The sequence below is a fragment of the Staurois parvus genome, unplaced genomic scaffold (assembly GCF_062004578.1).
Source record: "Staurois parvus isolate SC_StPar_1 unplaced genomic scaffold, SC_StPar_1.0 ptg000223l, whole genome shotgun sequence".
In the NCBI taxonomy this organism is placed as follows: Eukaryota; Metazoa; Chordata; class Amphibia; order Anura; family Ranidae; genus Staurois; species Staurois parvus.
In genome coordinates, this window is record NW_028318019.1 from 939096 (window position 1) to 955438 (window position 16343).

Sequence of the window (16343 nt, forward strand, 5' to 3'; positions counted from 1 at the left end):
TTGGTGGGATGGAGCATCTAGAACATGGACTTGTAAAGATGATGTGTGGATTTTCATTTGAGTTTATATTTTACAGATGATATTTTCTCTCATTTCCTTGATTTAGAGTGGAGATCCAATCGATATAGAATTTGAGGTGAAAGCAGAAGAAGAAGAGGCGTATGTGAGGGATGATCAGCAGTCTATGGAGGAGGATGGAATAACGGGGACATTTATAGAGGAGGACACTCCTACAGAGATCAGCACAGGTGGGTCATGAACACTAAATCCATTCCTCCACCCATTCTGCTCACTGATTGGTCCAGAGTAGGGCGGGGACTGGGTGATATCAGCCTGTAATCCCCTGGTCACTTTCCTGAGCTGTGTTCCCCGTCCTGTATTCCTGGATTTCTCTCGGATAATCTTCCTTCTCTGTGCTGCAGACACAATTTATGTATCTAGACTGGATTTATGGAGGTTCTGGGGTTCAGCTGGCAGCAAAATGTTGATTTTTACCATAGACATCACTAGACCTAGGCACCTGGGGTGTGTGATTTTGATCTTATTCCTCATGGTGGTGACATAGCAATTCTCCCAGTATTTGTTACCTGTGCCGGGTGGAGGGATATGTCTGTAGTGTCTCAGACCCAAGTCACTGAGTGCAGTCTCAGGAGATGGGAGGCAGCGGTGTGGGATCTCTGCAATTTGTCTACAGTAAACATTTAATCTTCCACTGATTACTGAATACCAATATTATGAGTCCTGACCCTTACACTGTATAATTTATATTGTACATTACATACTCCTGACCCCTGCACTATATACTCTGTGTTGTACATTACATACTCCTCACCCCTGCACTATATACTCTATGTTGTACATTACATACTCCTGACCCCTGCACTATATACTCTGTTGTACATTACATCCTCCTGACCCCTGCACTATATACTCCATGTTGTACATTACATACTCCTGACCCCGGCACTATATACTCTGTTGTACATTACATACTCCTGACCCCTGCACTATATACTCTATGCTGTACATTACATACTCCTGACCCCTGCACTATATACTCTATGTTGTACATTACATACTCCTGACCCCTGCACTATATACTCTGTTGTACATTACATCCTCCTGACCCCTGCACTATATACTCTATGTTGTACATTACATACTCCTGACCCCTGCACTATATACTCCATGTTGTACATTACATACTCCTGACCCCTGCACTATATACTCTGTTGTACATTCCATACTTCTGACCCCTGCACTATATACTCTATGTTGTACATTACATACTCCTGACCCCTGCACTATATACTCTATGTTGTACATTACATAGTCCTGACTTCTGCTCTCCCCCCTCTCCCCCCACTGCTATATATACACATAATATGGATTCTCTTTTGTTACACCCATTTCCTCCCAGCTGGACATTTTATATCGGATGATGTGATTGGAGCACAGACTTTTACATGGTGATAATAATGTGATAACATCCTCCAACTTTGGACCCTTAAACAGAAAGTGATAATGAGGGAGGAGTCAATACCCCAATGATGGTGGTCTTCAGGATCAGTCCAGTCTTCATCTTGGTTGTTCTCCCCCCATCCTCACTCTCTGACCTCTGGTGGGGCTCAGCCCCGCTGTTCTTCATGACTAAATCATGGACTAAATAAGGAAGTGCAGTACTTCTTGTGTTGGGAAGATGGCGATGAGTGATAGAGGGGGTGGGGACCCTCGTCCTATAATCCCCTCATCACTGTCCCTCCTATAAAAGACAGTTCTGGTTGTTTCCTCACTCTCTGACTAAGGTCCATGAATAAAGAAATGACCTGGTAGGAGATCAGAGGAGCCATTTCCTAGTTCCCTTGAGGGTGGAATTGTAAGCTCCTCAGAGACCAAGCTGCCTGATGTGGGCGGAGTCCTGGTTTGGGGGAACCAATCAGCTCCTGTCTAGTAATCCTCTTTGTCTTTGTATTTTAGTCCATGGCCGGGAGATGAGGAAAACCTCTGAGGATTGTCTCACTTTGTCTCCAGACTGGAAAGTAGAAGATGAGGACATCACACAGTATAGTCCAGGAGAAAACCCGGCTCCCTCCAATGTCCATCCGGCACCACCCAGTGTAGATGGACCATCGGACTCCTCGTATCCTGAGGAACCTCAGACTGTGTGGGACCGGGCCGGCCTTCCAACAGGGAAGAGGTTCTCCTGTACTGAGTGCGGGAAAGGTTTCCATTATAAATCCCATCTTAATTTGCATATAAAATCTCACACGGGGGAGAAGCCACATTCCTGTCCTGAGTGCGGGAAATGTTTTTCAGCTAGGTCCAGTCTGTACAAACATCTGAGATCTCACACGGGGGAGAAGCCATATTTCTGTTCTGAATGTGGGAAATGTTTTTCAGATAAGTCTAACCTTTATCATCATAAGAGATTGCACATGGGGAAGAAGCTGTATTCCTGTTCTCAGTGTGGGAAATGTTTTATAGAAAAATCAAAACTTGTTGGACATCAGAAGTCTCATGCGGTTGAAAAGCCATATTCCTGTCCTGAGTGCGGGAAATTTTTTTCAAGGAAAGCTAATCTTTACACACATCAGAGATCTCACACAGGTGAAAAGCCGTTTTTGTGTCCTGAGTGCGGGAAAAGTTTTTCACATAAATCCAATCTGTACACACATCAGAGGTTGCACACGGGGGAGAAGCCATATTCCTGTCCTGAGTGTGGGAAATGTTTTTCAAAGAAGTCTCATCTTTACATACATCAGAGCTCTCACATGGGGGAAAAGCCATATTGCTGCCCTGAATGCGGGAAAAGTTTTTCACAAAAATCTAGTCTGTACAAACATCAGAGATCTCACACAGGGGAGAAGCCATATTCCTGTTCTAAGTGTGGGAAATGTTTTGTAGAAAAATCAAAACTTGTCGGACATCAGAAGTCTCATGTGGTTGAAAAGCCATATTCCTGTCCTCAGTGTGGGAAATTTTTTTCAAGGAAGGCTAATCTTTACACACATCAGAGATCTCATACAGGTGAAAAGCCACACTCCTGTTCTGAGTGCGGGAAATGTTTTTCACATAAATTTAATCTTTACACACATCAGAGATTGCACACGGGGGAGAAGCCTTATTCCTGCCTTGAGTGCAGGAAATGTTTTTCAAGGAAGTGCCAACTTTACATACATCAGAGCTCTCACATGGGGGAAAAGCCGTATTCCTGCCCTGAATGCGGGAAATGTTTTTCACAAAAATACAGTCTTTACAAACATCAGAGAACTCACACAGGGGAAAAGCCATATTCCTGTTCTCAGTGCTGGAAACGTTTTTCACAGAAGTCCGATCTTTCCAGACATCAGAGATCTCACACTGGTGAAAAGCCGTATTCCTGTACTGTGTGCGGGAAATGTTTTACACAGAAGTCTAATCTTTACATACATCAGAGAACTCATACGGGGGAGAAACCGTATGCCTGTCCTGAGTGCGAGAAATGTTTTTCAGACAGGTCCAGTCTTTGTAAACATAAGAGATCTCACACGGGGGAGAAGCCTCTTTCCTGTCCTGAGTGCGGGAAATGTTTTTCAGTGAAGTCCAGTCTGCACAAACATCAGAGATCTCACACAGGGGAGAAGCCATATTCCTGTCCTGAGTGAGAGAAATGTTCCTCTCTGAAGTCCTGTCTTCCGGTTCATCAGGGGTCCCACACAACCCTGGAGGTGTATTAGTGCCCTGAGTGCGGGAAATGTCTTCTAGATGAATGTTGGTGGACATCCCAGCTCTCATGTGGGGAAGAAGCACACCCTGATATACACCTCAGATATACTCCATGGCTGATCTTCATCATGGAAGAAACAGTTGATAAGGATATCGGAGGCCCCCAAAGACATGGATGAAGTGTGGGACCGGGTCGGCCATTGATGGCAGGAGAAGAAGTTTTCAATGTATTTTCCATGAATGGAAGACATTCCAGCAGCTCAGATGTGATCCTAATAACATTGGTTCCCCCATTCACACAGGAGGAATGGACATGAACTCTCACTGAGGGAATTGCTATACAAACATTCTATGAATAGACCCCCAAATGTCAGGAGACGTTTCTATAAAGACGGGAAGTATGGAGCAGAGAAATGAAGAGACCTCCCAGCAATGTTATTACCAGGCTGCAGCTAGGGGGAGCTCTAATGTCACCCCAGCAGAGGGATCCCATCTAGCCCACATTAACCCTCTCACTGCCAGAGCTGTTTCTGCATGATTTTGCACACATGGGAAAATGCAGATTTTGGTCCTGAAGATGAGATAAACCCCCAAACATCTATTCTGTGACATCAGAGGCCCTGGAGAATAAAATGGTGGTAGTTCCCGTTTTGTATGTCACATGATTAAGCTCAATGATTTATCAAGATTAAATGTCAGTAAATAAATACACTAAATGTAATATTAGAGAACACAAATGTAAGATTTTACTCATTTTTTGTGGGGTAAAATATGAGGTTGTGCTGAGTAAATAGACACCCAACATGTCCATCCTTGGAATGGTGTGTGCTGATGAAATGATGGAAAATGTTGGCGCCCTAAAACCCCCCCGAGGTGATCATTAACCCTTGTGCTGCCATGGATGGGTGTTGTACTGACCTATAGAACTGCTTCCAGCTGGCCAGGTCAGTACGTCACATGTCCATGGCTTTCCCCTTCTGCTATAACCTCATGGTCTCCTGAGCTTCCCTCCTCTCCACAGTCCCTCTGCCTGTCCTCTAGGATGGCTCCCTGCACCTCTAACATCCCCCCTACAGCACCGATCCCCCCACGCAGCACCCATTGCTCGCCCACAGCACAGATCTACCTTTAGCTTCCCTGCTGCTGGCCTCTTCTCCTCTCCCCTCCCACCAGCTTCAGCTGCTGCAGGGGAGCTACGAGGAATCAAAATGTCTAAATATTTCCCCCTGCCGCTCAGACTCCCCCTTGTCCTTAGACCTCTTACTGATCCCCTGAAGCACCTTCCCTGCAGTGCTGCTGGACGGCTTCCCCTCTACCCCCGCCCATGGCCGTAGCTGCTGCTGGAGTGGGAGATCAGTGTCATGTTCAGGATGGAGAGTGGAGGGTTGGCATGTTATGTTTACCAGCCCCTTCCTGAATGAACACAATGAGTGATCAGTACCGATCACTCCTGTGTTCATTCATCACTGAAGCATAGTAAAGAGTGTTTTCTGTGCTATAGTTTCATGAATGAATAGAAGCTTCTGTACAGTAGACTCCTATTTATTCATCTACAGTGCAGCTGAGGTTGCATTGAGGACTCTGAGGGTTTCTTTAGTCCTCTGATATCTAACCACCCCCCTCCCCCACAAAAAAATAAATACAATAAAATTATAAAAACAATTAAAATAATAAAAAAGTGGAGCCTCATCCTTACAGAGCACATTACAGCATAGACCCATGTCAGGCCTTGTTCACCTGCACAAGCAGTGCTCTGTGTATCCCTGTACAAGCAGTCCCATTGATGCCAATTGGCACGCAGCGGCTGCACACACACAGCTGCTGATCTCAATCTGACATCCATATGGATGCATGTCCCAGAAGTCACACTGTCTGCATTCAGGGCTGTGCACCCTCATGGATGTCAGGATGGGGGCAGCAGCTGTGTCCTCCATGCAGCCACTGAATCCCCAATGACACCAATGGGACCGCACAGCACATCTGTCCATCACCGTGTGGGGAACCGAGGCCTGGCAGGGCGTACACTATAGGATTTCCTGTGTGAACGAGGCCTTAGTAGGACTATAGCAGGAATGTTGTACGTTGTGTTGTGTTTATGTCTCTAATAATGATTTTAGTGTATTTTTAGTGAAAATAGAGATTGGATAAACGTTTGCCCAACTATTGCGGGTCTAATATATCTGTAGCACTTTTTATTATTCCACTGGTTCTATGCTTCCAGAAAATGTCTGGTTTGGGGGTCGTTTACAAATTCTGGAAATATTAAGTGAAAAATTATAACCTTCAGATTTTTAGACTAAATTACACATTTACAGTTTCGCAACTATTAGATTTTCACCATTTACCAAAAAGGCGCAATCTAAAATGTACAAATATTTCTTATTGATTACCGCAGTTCAGTTTTAGATTTAGTGGGAAGTTAGCGGGAATTTTGTGAGTTTTGTTGTTTGTCTCGGCTAACAATGACTTTTATGTATTTTTTTAGTGAAAATATATATATATATTTTTATTAACATTTGCACAAATATCACGGGACCTGAAAAATCACTAGCACCTTCTTTTATTCTACTGGTCCTAAGCTGTCATAAAATGTACGGTTGGGGGGGGGTCCCCTTCTTTTTATTCTACCTGCCTTATGCTTTCAGAAAATGTACGATTTAGGGGGGGTCACCTTTTTATTCTCCCGCTTCTATGCTTTCAGAAAATGTACGATTTAGGGGGGGTCACCTTTTTATTCTCCCGCTTCTATGCTTTCTGAAAATGTACAGTTTGGGGGGGAGGTCACTTTCTTTTTATTCTGCCGGTACTATGCTTTCATAAAATGTAGTTTGTGGGGGGGGGGGCAAATTCTCTTCATTCTACCAGTCCTATGCTTTCATAAAATGTATGATTTGGTTGGGTGTCACCTTCTTTTCATTCTACCCATCCTGTGCTTTCATAAAATGTACGGTTTTATACATTTTGGAAACTGTAAGTGAAAAATTATAATTTTTAGACAAAATTGCTCTTTGACAGTTTTGTGTAGATTTGATTTTCTCCATTTTCAAGGCTGTTTGTAAAAAATAAAAAAATGGAAACATTTAAAAAATGGTCTGACCACCTGAGTTTAACCGCCTCCTGCCCACTGTATAGGGAAATGAGGGATGGGGGGGAGCTCTCTTGTTCTGGGAGGACATATGACATCCTCCCACTCTATCTGCACATGCACACCCCCGGGGACACAGTGGATCACTGATCATGGTAAAGAGCCAATGATGTAGGCTCTACCATGTGATCAGCTGTGTCCAATCACACCTGATCACATGTAAACAGGAAATGCTGCTATCGGCAGTCCTCTCCTCTACACTTTTAATCAGGGCAATGATCATCAGTGCAGCTCCATCAGTGCTGCCTTACAGTGCCCACCTTTGCCTCCAATCAGTGTCCATCAATGACAAATATCAGTGCCCATCAGAGCAGCCTTTCAGTGCCCACTAGTGATGCCTGTCAATGTCCATCAGTGCCTCCTCATCAGTGCAGTCTATCAGTACCGATCAGTGCTGCCTATCACTGCTGCCTATCAGTGCTGCCTTTCAGTGCCCATCACTGATACCTGTCAATGCCCATCAATGCCTCCTCATATGTGCAATCTATCAGTACCCATCAGTGCTGCCTATCAGTGCCAGTTGGTGCTGCCTATCAGTGCCAGTCAGTGCCACCTATCACTGCCAGTCAGTGTCACCTATCAGTGCCCATCAGTGCTACCTTTCAGTGCCCATCAATGATGCCTGTCAGTACCCATCAGTGTCACCTATCAGTACCATCTATCAGTGCAGCCTCATAAGCACACATCAGTGAAGGAGAAAAATTACTTATTTACATTTTATAACAGAAACTTTTTGCAAAATTGTGTCATTTTTGAGTTTGTTTAGCAAAAAATAAAAGCCCCACGGTGGTGATTAAATACCACCAAAAGAAAAGAAAGCTCTATCTGTCTCAAAAATGATGAAAAGTTGGTGTCATTCAAAGTGTGAGAGCGCTGAAAGCTGAAAACTGGCCTGAGCAGGAAGGGGTGACAGTGCACGGTAGGCAAGGGGTTAAAAGGGGATCTCAGGGCCCGGCAGAGAAAGGGTTAATGCACAGATTGGATCTGATCTGCGCAGACAGCGGTTCTGGTACTAGAATGAATGGGGGAGGGGGGTGACATCCCTGACATGTTCCATAACAAATCAGAAAGCAGGAAGACTGGACTCCATGGCATTGACTCATCACAGATGGGGGCTGTATAGAGCCATGACCCATTTCAGGAAGACATCACCTAGACCCCAGTGAGTTAGGGTGGGGGGTAGATAGGACCATGATGGTGTCTCATCTGCTTCGTACATATCCAAAGAAAGCAGCATCTGTTCTGATCTCTGATGGACTCGATGGTTGAGGAGGATTGTGTGTCAGACATTGTCGGCTGCTTGTCTATAGGGAACAAAGCCCACTTAGACTTTATAAATGAGGAGATTTGGGGATAAATTCAGCCATTTAGATAGAAATTGGATGAGGATTTAGACATCGACATTTAGGAAAGAGATGGGATGGAGATGAGTCCAGGACGGGGTGTCCTTATCAGGTTTGATAATCTTTACTCCCCCCAGGATGAAGGGATTGGGGTTCATGGGTAGTTTTTGGGGATCAGTTTGGGGCCAACAGGGAGGTCTGTTCTGTTTCCTCCAACTCTGCGCTGATGTTATCTCTTTTATAGATTTTATATTTTAGATGAAAACAGAGCCTCAGTCATTCCATAACAAACCTTCTAGTAGCAACAGATCCATGAGGCCAACAATTTCCTGAGAAGAATATGCAGCAACATTGTCACTGGAAGGTGGAAGGAATGAACAGAATCCACACGTTCCTACTAGACTCAAGCTGAGATGATACAAAGAGATCTTCACGTGTGACATTGTTAAAGAAGAGCAGTCAGAAAAATGGGATTATAAAGAGCTGACACTCAGAAAGTCAAATCATACATATGAATAGATATATATATATAGCTCAAAAAAATGAAAGGAAGACTTTTTAATCAGAGTCTACCACCAAGCCAATGAACCTCCTGGGATATTGATCTGGTCAGGTAAGTAGCAGAGGGGGTTGTTCATCAGTTTCAGCTGCTTTGGTGTTAATAAAATGAACAACAGGTACACTAGATGGGCAAAAATGAGACGACCCCCAAAACAGACATGGTTTTACAGGTGGAGGCTGTCACAATCATGCACACAGAGATGGGCGCAGTCATCCATTCTGCTCCAAACAACTACATTTTGGTATTTCTCTTAAACTCCCAAATCAGTCTCTCTCCTCCGATTTCCCCCCCCCTCAGGAACACGTTCAGCGTACCTTGCTAAGGGGCTGTCTATACAATCCTCTTGCCAAATAAGGCTTGGCTTGTCCATCGTGGGAAGAGGTTTTGTGTAGGAAAAAGATGCAGTTAGTTCTTGTGAGGAGTCAGACAAGTGAGGACCGTTCAATATAACATCTATCGGACAGAAAGCAAAGGAGAATCTCACGGCAACAACGAAACCCAATGAGAGACCAGAAACCCCTTTTTTAGCTCATCAGACTTGAAACTGCTTAACCCCAGGAATTTATTTGGCAAGTACTTACTAACCTAAACTTCTTTCTGTTATCTGTTTGCTGTGCTGTATTGCTCTGTATATTTATATATATATATATATATGTTACATCTTCTTCCTGTAAATATTTCTACTGCACCCTTTTGACCTTTTAGTAATAAATCTTACTTTCTAAAAGTGTTGAATTGTTTCTATAGCTCTTAATTGCAATTTACGAGTCCCTGCTGTGGGTGGCACAGTGGCTTAGTGGTTAGCACATCTGCCTTGCAGTAAATGGGTCATGGGTTCGATTCCTGACCATGGTGCCTCCTGCATGGAGTTTGCATGTTCTCCCTGTGCTTGCGTGGGTTTCCTCCCACACTCCAAAGGCATGCTGGTAGGTTAATTGGATCCTGTCTAAATTGACCGTAATATGTGTATGCATGAATGTAAGTTAGGGACCTTAGATTGTACACCCCTTGAGGGTTAGAGACTGATGTGAATGTTCTATATATATATGTTGAAAGCTTTGTGTAAATTGACAGCGCTATATAAGTACCAAAATAAATAAATGAGTGTTTAACCCTCTGTATAACCGGTCTGTAGAGATAGGGGTATACTGTCAATTAACCAATCATCCTAGTGTATTGCTGAGTTTCCTCTTTCTCTGTATAAAAAGGAGGTGGTGGCAGTGTAAAGGGTTAATTGCGTAATTAACCTGACCCAGTAACAAGCGCATTCAGGCTGCCGGTACGTCGATATGCAGTCCATTAGCTGGAAAATCGTTGTGCTGGGTGTGGTATTGTTACGTACGTGACAGCGCGGTTTTAGATTGGCTAGTCCTTTGGTCACGAGTTTGGTGAGAGGGGCTGGGGTCTGACGCCGCGATCGCCACTGACATTTTTTCCCTAATCATCTTTTCTGACTGTTTTTCACTAGTTTGGCATTTGGCTAGGGTCTGTGTCACTACTGGTATCATGAGGCCATACCTGGACCCTACAGAGGTTGCACAGGCAGTCCAACTCCTCCAGGATGGCACATCAATACGTGCCATTGCCAGAAGTGCTGTGTCTCCCAGCACAGTCTCAAGAGCATGGAGGAGATTCCAGGAGACAGGCAGTTACTCTAGGAGAGCTGGACAGGGCCATAGAAGGTCCTTAACCCATCAGCAGGACTGGTATCTGCTCCTTTGTGGAAGGAGAAACAGCACTGCCAGAGCCCTACAAAATGACCTCCAGCAGGCCACTGATGGGAATGTCTCTGACCAAACAATCAGAAACAGACTTTATGAGGGTGGACTGAAGGCCCAACGTCCTCTAGTGGGTCCTATGCTCCCTGCTCAGCACCATAGAGCTGGATTGGCATTTGCCATTGAACACTAGAATTGGTAACTCCACCACTGGCACCCTGTGCTTTTCACAGATGAGAGCAGGTTCCCCCTGAGCACATGTGACAGACATGCAATGGTCAGGAGAGGTCGTGGAGAATGTTATGCTGCCCATAATATTGTTCAGCATAACTATTTTGGTGGTGGGTCAGTGATGGTCTGGGGAGGCATCTCCATGGAGGAACATACAGACCTCTACAGGCTAGACAATGGCACCCTGACTGCTATTAGGCCATTGTCAGACCCTACGCTGGTGCAGTGGGTCCTGTTTTCCTCCTGGTGCAGTGGGTCCTGGGTTCCTCCTGGTGCAGTGGGTCCTGGGTTCCTCCTGGTGCAGTGGGTCCTGGGTTCCTCCTGGTGCATCACAATGCCTGGCCTCATGTGGGGAGAGTATGCAGGCAGTTCCTGGAGAATGAAGGAATTGACACCATTGAATGGCCACCAAACCTAAATCCAATAGAACACCTCTGGGATGTCATGTTTTGGTTCCTCCAACTCTGCCAGATTGCACCTCAGACTGTCCAGGAGCTCAGTGGTTCCCTGGTCCAGATCTGGGAGGAAATCCCCCAGGACACCATCCGTCATCTCATTAGGAGCCTCCCCCGACATTGTCAGGCATGCATACAAGCACGTGGGGGCCATACAAACTACTGAGTATCATTCTGAGTTGCTGCAATTAAATTTCAGCACAATGGACTCGCCTGCTGCATCATTTTTTCACTTTGATTTTCATGGTGTCTGAATTCAGTCCTCTGTAGATCGATCATTTTCATTTCCTTCAAACAATGGGGCGTCCTTACATTGCCCTGTCCATATCAGTATACATATTCAGCAAGAGAGTTTTCCACATTGAGATCTGATGGGTTTTCAAAGTACCTCTCATTTTTTGAGCAGTATATATATATATATATATATATATAAAACGTTTTTCATCATCTCAGTGGCACGCCCCATTTTAGGGCTGGACGTGTTGGGTATCTATTGACTTGGCACAACCTCATCTTTTATATTTTACTAACAAATTGGTAAAATAATGTATCTGTATTCTCAAAAATTCGAAAATATCACCATTTTATTCTCCAGGCCTCTCCTTTCATGATATATATGTTTGGGGGTTTAACTAATCTTCAGGCCCAAAGTCTGCGGTTTAATATGTACGCAAAAGAAAAATGCAGAAACAGCTCTGGCAGTGAGAGGGTTAATGTGGGCTAGATGGGATCACTCTGCTGGGGTCACACTGTACACATTAGAGCGCCCCCTAGCTGCAGCCTGGTAATAACATTGCTGGGAGGTCTATTCACTGCTACATACTTCCCACCTTTATAGAAACATATTCTGCAGCACAGTGGCTCAGTGGTTAGCACTTCCTCCTAGCAGCTCTAATGTCATTGATTTGAATCCCAACCACTTCCCTACCTGTCTGGAGTATGCATGTTCTCCCTGTGCCTGCGTGGGTTTCCTCTGGGTACTCCGGTTTCCTCCCACGCACCAAAGACATGCTGGAAGGTAATTGGCTCCTGTCTATATTGGCCCCTAGTATGTGTATGTATGAATGTTAGGGACCTTAGACTGTAGGCTCCTCGGGGGCGGGGACTGATGGGTAATAAATATGTAAATTGATGGCCCTATATAAGTAGCTGTAATCATCTAGGAGTCTGTTCATAAAACAATTGCACAGCAATACACCCGGTGAATGTGCCTGTCATTCCCTCTGTGTGAATGGGATGGGGGGAGTAGAGGGAGTAGGCTCTGTGCTGAGCAGGTGAATGGTTTCCATGGATATAAAATGGAGAATACCACATTTGGCAATAAGAAGGTTGTAATTTCTATGATACTTAGCGCCATCTAAAGGCCAGAAAAGTATGGCATTTATTTATTGACTTTGTAAAATTATCCTTGCCCCTAGGTGGGTGCTGCACCCATCCCCCGCCGGCTCCAAGTGTGAGAACTCAGCGATCACGTGATTGCTTACCATGAGTTCTCACAGCCGTTCTGAGCAGAGAGCGGTGACTGTCAGTCACCGCTCTCTGCCCTCCCCCCCACACTCACTGGGCTGTGGAGGGGGAGGGTGCGGCTGGTCCAGACTCTGATGTTGGGATCTTTCCCCAGCCTGGACCGGCTGAGTGACGTCAGCTGACAGCGGGCTTCACCTGAAAACGGGTCACAGGAGTTCAGAATGAACTGCACTCCTCTGATCCACAGGAGAAGTACAGACAAAAGAGCTTTGCCTGAACTTCTCCTTCAAAGAATATGTTCCTCCAACATGTCCTATTCCTGATCTGTGCCGGCTGTCCCATGTCCTGGTATGAAGACGTCTCCTCTTCTCTCTGTATTGCTTCCTTTGTGTGAGATCCCCGGTGATCCTGCTAGTCCCTCTGATTTCCTATTAAAAACTGACCACAGTAGGCATGAGAGCTCAGCATGGTCAGTTCTGTAGCTGTGCTGGGAGCTCAGTCTGCTCTCCTCCAATTATTAGACTTGTCTTGACATCTCCCCTCCCTGCACAGCCATTCACTGGGAAGACCAGTGAACTGAAGACAAGTGATCACATGAACAGTAGTAAGGAGAATGTCACTTCCTGATATCATTGCTTACTACTAGTGAAATCTGTGAATGATCACCGAGGTCACATGGTACAGGGCTATTCCCAACAGACTTGTACCATGTGACAAGCTGTGACCAATCACAGCTCTCACAGTATTTCTTAATGGCTGCAGGAATGCAGACGGAGAGAAGGAGAAATTATTGCTTTTACAGCCTTTATGGGTGTAAAAAAACATAATAATATAAAAAAATAAAAATGTAATTTTTTTTTTTAAATTATAATTTTTGGTTATAAACTAATTTGGGTTTTTTTTTTTACTAAAAAGATATCTGAATACATTTTGGCCAAAATTTATGAAGAAAGATTATTTATTTGCAATATTTTATAAGAGAAACACTTTTTTTTACAAACTTTTTGGACATTTTCATTTATATAGCAAAAAAAAAAAAAAAATTTCAGCACTGAATAAATACCACCAAAATAAAGTTTTATGGGTCTCAGAGTGCGGGAGTGTGACCTCAGAGTGCGGGAGTGTGACCTCAGGGTGCGGGAGTGTGACCTCAGGATGCGGGAGTGTGACCTCAGGGTGCGGGAGTGTGACCTCAGAGTGCGGGAGTGTGACCTCAGGGTGCGGGAGTGTGACCTTAGGGTGCGGGAGTGTGACCTCAGAGTACGGGAGTGTGACCTCAGAGTGCGGGAGTGTGACCTTAGGGTGTGGGAGTGTGACCTCAGAGTACGGAAGTGTGACCTCACAGTGCGGGAGTGTGACCTCAGGGTGCGTGAGTGTGACCTCAGGGTGCGGGAGTGTGACCTCACAGTGCAGGAGTGTGACCTCAGAGTGCGGGAGTGTGACCTCACAGTGCGGGAGTGTGACCTCAGGGTGGAGGAGTGTGACCTCAAGTAACACAGAGATTTCCTATGATCGCCGGCTCCATCTAGAGGCCACAATGAGGTGATTTTTCTGAAATCTCTCCATCAGTAAAACTAGCCCAATATGATATTATGGCCACTAGATGGAGCCAATGATCATAAGAAATAAAATACGGCCAAAACTCCTCCCAGCTGGAGAATGCCGGTCACATCCGTTCAACATTGTTCTCCATAGACCTCCAAGTGTTTGTGAAATCTCCCACCACAAAATATACTCAGCCAATCACAGGGCAGGACTCCATTTTTATTCTTCTCCTGCCATCAATGGCCAACCCGGTCCCACACTTCATCCATGTCTTTGGGGGCCTCTGATCTCCTTATGAACTGTTTCTTCCATGATGAAGATCAGCCATGGAGTATATCTGAGGTGTATATCAGGGTGTGCTTCTTCCCCACATGAGAGCTGGGATGTCCAGCAACATTCATCTAGAAGACATTTCCCGCACTCAAGGCACTAATACACCTCCAGGGTTGTGTGGGACCCCTGATGTACAGGAAGACAGGACTTCAGTGAGGAACCTTTCCCTCACTCAGGACAGGAAAGTGACTTCTCCCCCGTGTGAGATCTCTGATGTTTGTGCAGACTGGACTTCTCTGAAAAACATTTCCCACACTCAGGACAGGAAAACGGCTTCTCCCCCGTGTGAGATCTTTGATGTCTGACAAGTTTTGATTTTTCTATAAAACATTTCCCGCACTCAGAACAGGAATACAGCTTCTCCCCAGTGTGAGATCTCTGATGTGTGTAAAGATTTGATGACCTTGAAAAACATTTCCCACACTCAGGACAGGAATACGGCTTCTCCCCTGTGTGAAATCTTTGATGTTTGTGTAGAATGGACTTCTCGGAAAAACATTTCCCGCACTCAGGACAAGAATATGGCCTCTCCCCTGTGTGAGTTCTCTGATGTTTGTACATACTGGAATGCTCTGAAAAACATTTCCCGCACTCAGGACAGGAATATGGCTTCTCCCCTGTGTGAGATCTCTTATGTTTGTGCAGACTGGAATTCTGAGAAAAACATTTCCCACACTCAGGACAAGAATATGGCTTCTCCCCCGTGTGAGATCTCTGATGTGTGTAAAGACTGTTCTTCTCTGAAAAACATTTCCCGCACTCAGGGCAGGAATATGGCTTCTCTCCCGTGTGAGATCTCTGATGTCTGAAAAGATGGAACTTTGATAAATAACATTTCCCGCACTCAGGACAGGAATACGGCTTCTCACCTGTGTGACATCTTTGATGTGTGTAAAGATTTGACTTACTAGAAAAAGATTTCCCGCACTCAGGACAGGAATATGGCTTTTCCCCCGTATGAGATCTCTGATGTCTGTAAAGATTGGACATCACTGAAAAACATTTCCCGCACTCAGGACAGAAATGTGGCTTCTCCCCCGTGTGAGATCTTTTATGCACATTAAGATAGGATTTAGAACGGAAACCCTTCCCGCACTCAGTACAGGAGAAGCTCTTCCCTGTTGGAAGGCCGGCCCGGTCCCGTACAGTCTGAGGTTCCTCAGGATACAAGGAATCCGATGGTCCATCTACACTGGGTGGTGCCGGATGGACATTGGAGGGAGCCGGGTTTTCTCCTGGACTATACTGTGTGATGTCCTCATCTTCTACTTTCCAGTCTGGAGACAAAGTGAGACAATCCTCGGAGGTTTTCCTCATCTCCCGGCCATGGACTAAAATACAAAGACAAAGAGGATTACTAGACAGGAGCTGATTGGTTCCCCCAAACCAGAGGACTCCGCCCACATCAGGCAGCTTGGTCTCTGAGGAGCTTACAATTCCACCCTCAAGGGAACTAGGAAATGGCTCCTCTGATCTCCTACCAGGTCATTTCTTTATTCAGGGACCTTAGTCAGAGAGTGAGGAAACAACCAGAACTGATACATAAATTGTGTCTGCAGCACAGAGAAGGAAGATTATCCGAGAGAAATCCAGGAATACAGGACGGGGAACACAGCTCAGGAAAGTGACCAGGGGATTACAGGCTGATATCACCCAGTCCCCGCCCTACTCTGGACCAATCAGTGAGCAGTATGGGTGGAGGAATGGATTTAGTGTTCATGACCCACCTGTGCTGATCTCTGTAGGAGTGTCCTCCTCTATAAATGTCCCCGTTATTCCATCCTCCTCCATAGACTGCTGATCATCCCTCACATACGCCTCTTCTTCTTCTGCTTTCAC

The 16343-nt window shown here is 45.2% G+C and overlaps 2 protein-coding genes across 2 annotated transcripts in view; one reads left to right on the top strand and one right to left on the bottom strand.

Annotated features, from left to right (window-relative positions):
* Positions 1 to 16343, bottom strand: part of LOC149460654 (uncharacterized) — a 76016-nt gene that overhangs the window by 16703 nt on the left and 42970 nt on the right. The window contains exon 2 of the mRNA XM_089679395.1: positions 14695 to 15477. Coding sequence (XP_089535521.1) covers positions 14695 to 15477 — 783 coding nt within the window. The remainder of the gene's footprint in view (positions 1 to 14694; positions 15478 to 16343) is intronic.
* Positions 1 to 16343, top strand: part of LOC149460655 (uncharacterized) — a 111350-nt gene that overhangs the window by 335 nt on the left and 94672 nt on the right. The window contains exons 3-4 of the mRNA XM_089679394.1: positions 107 to 248; positions 1978 to 3585. Of these exons, the coding sequence (XP_089535520.1) occupies positions 107 to 248; positions 1978 to 3585 (1750 nt within the window). The remainder of the gene's footprint in view (positions 1 to 106; positions 249 to 1977; positions 3586 to 16343) is intronic.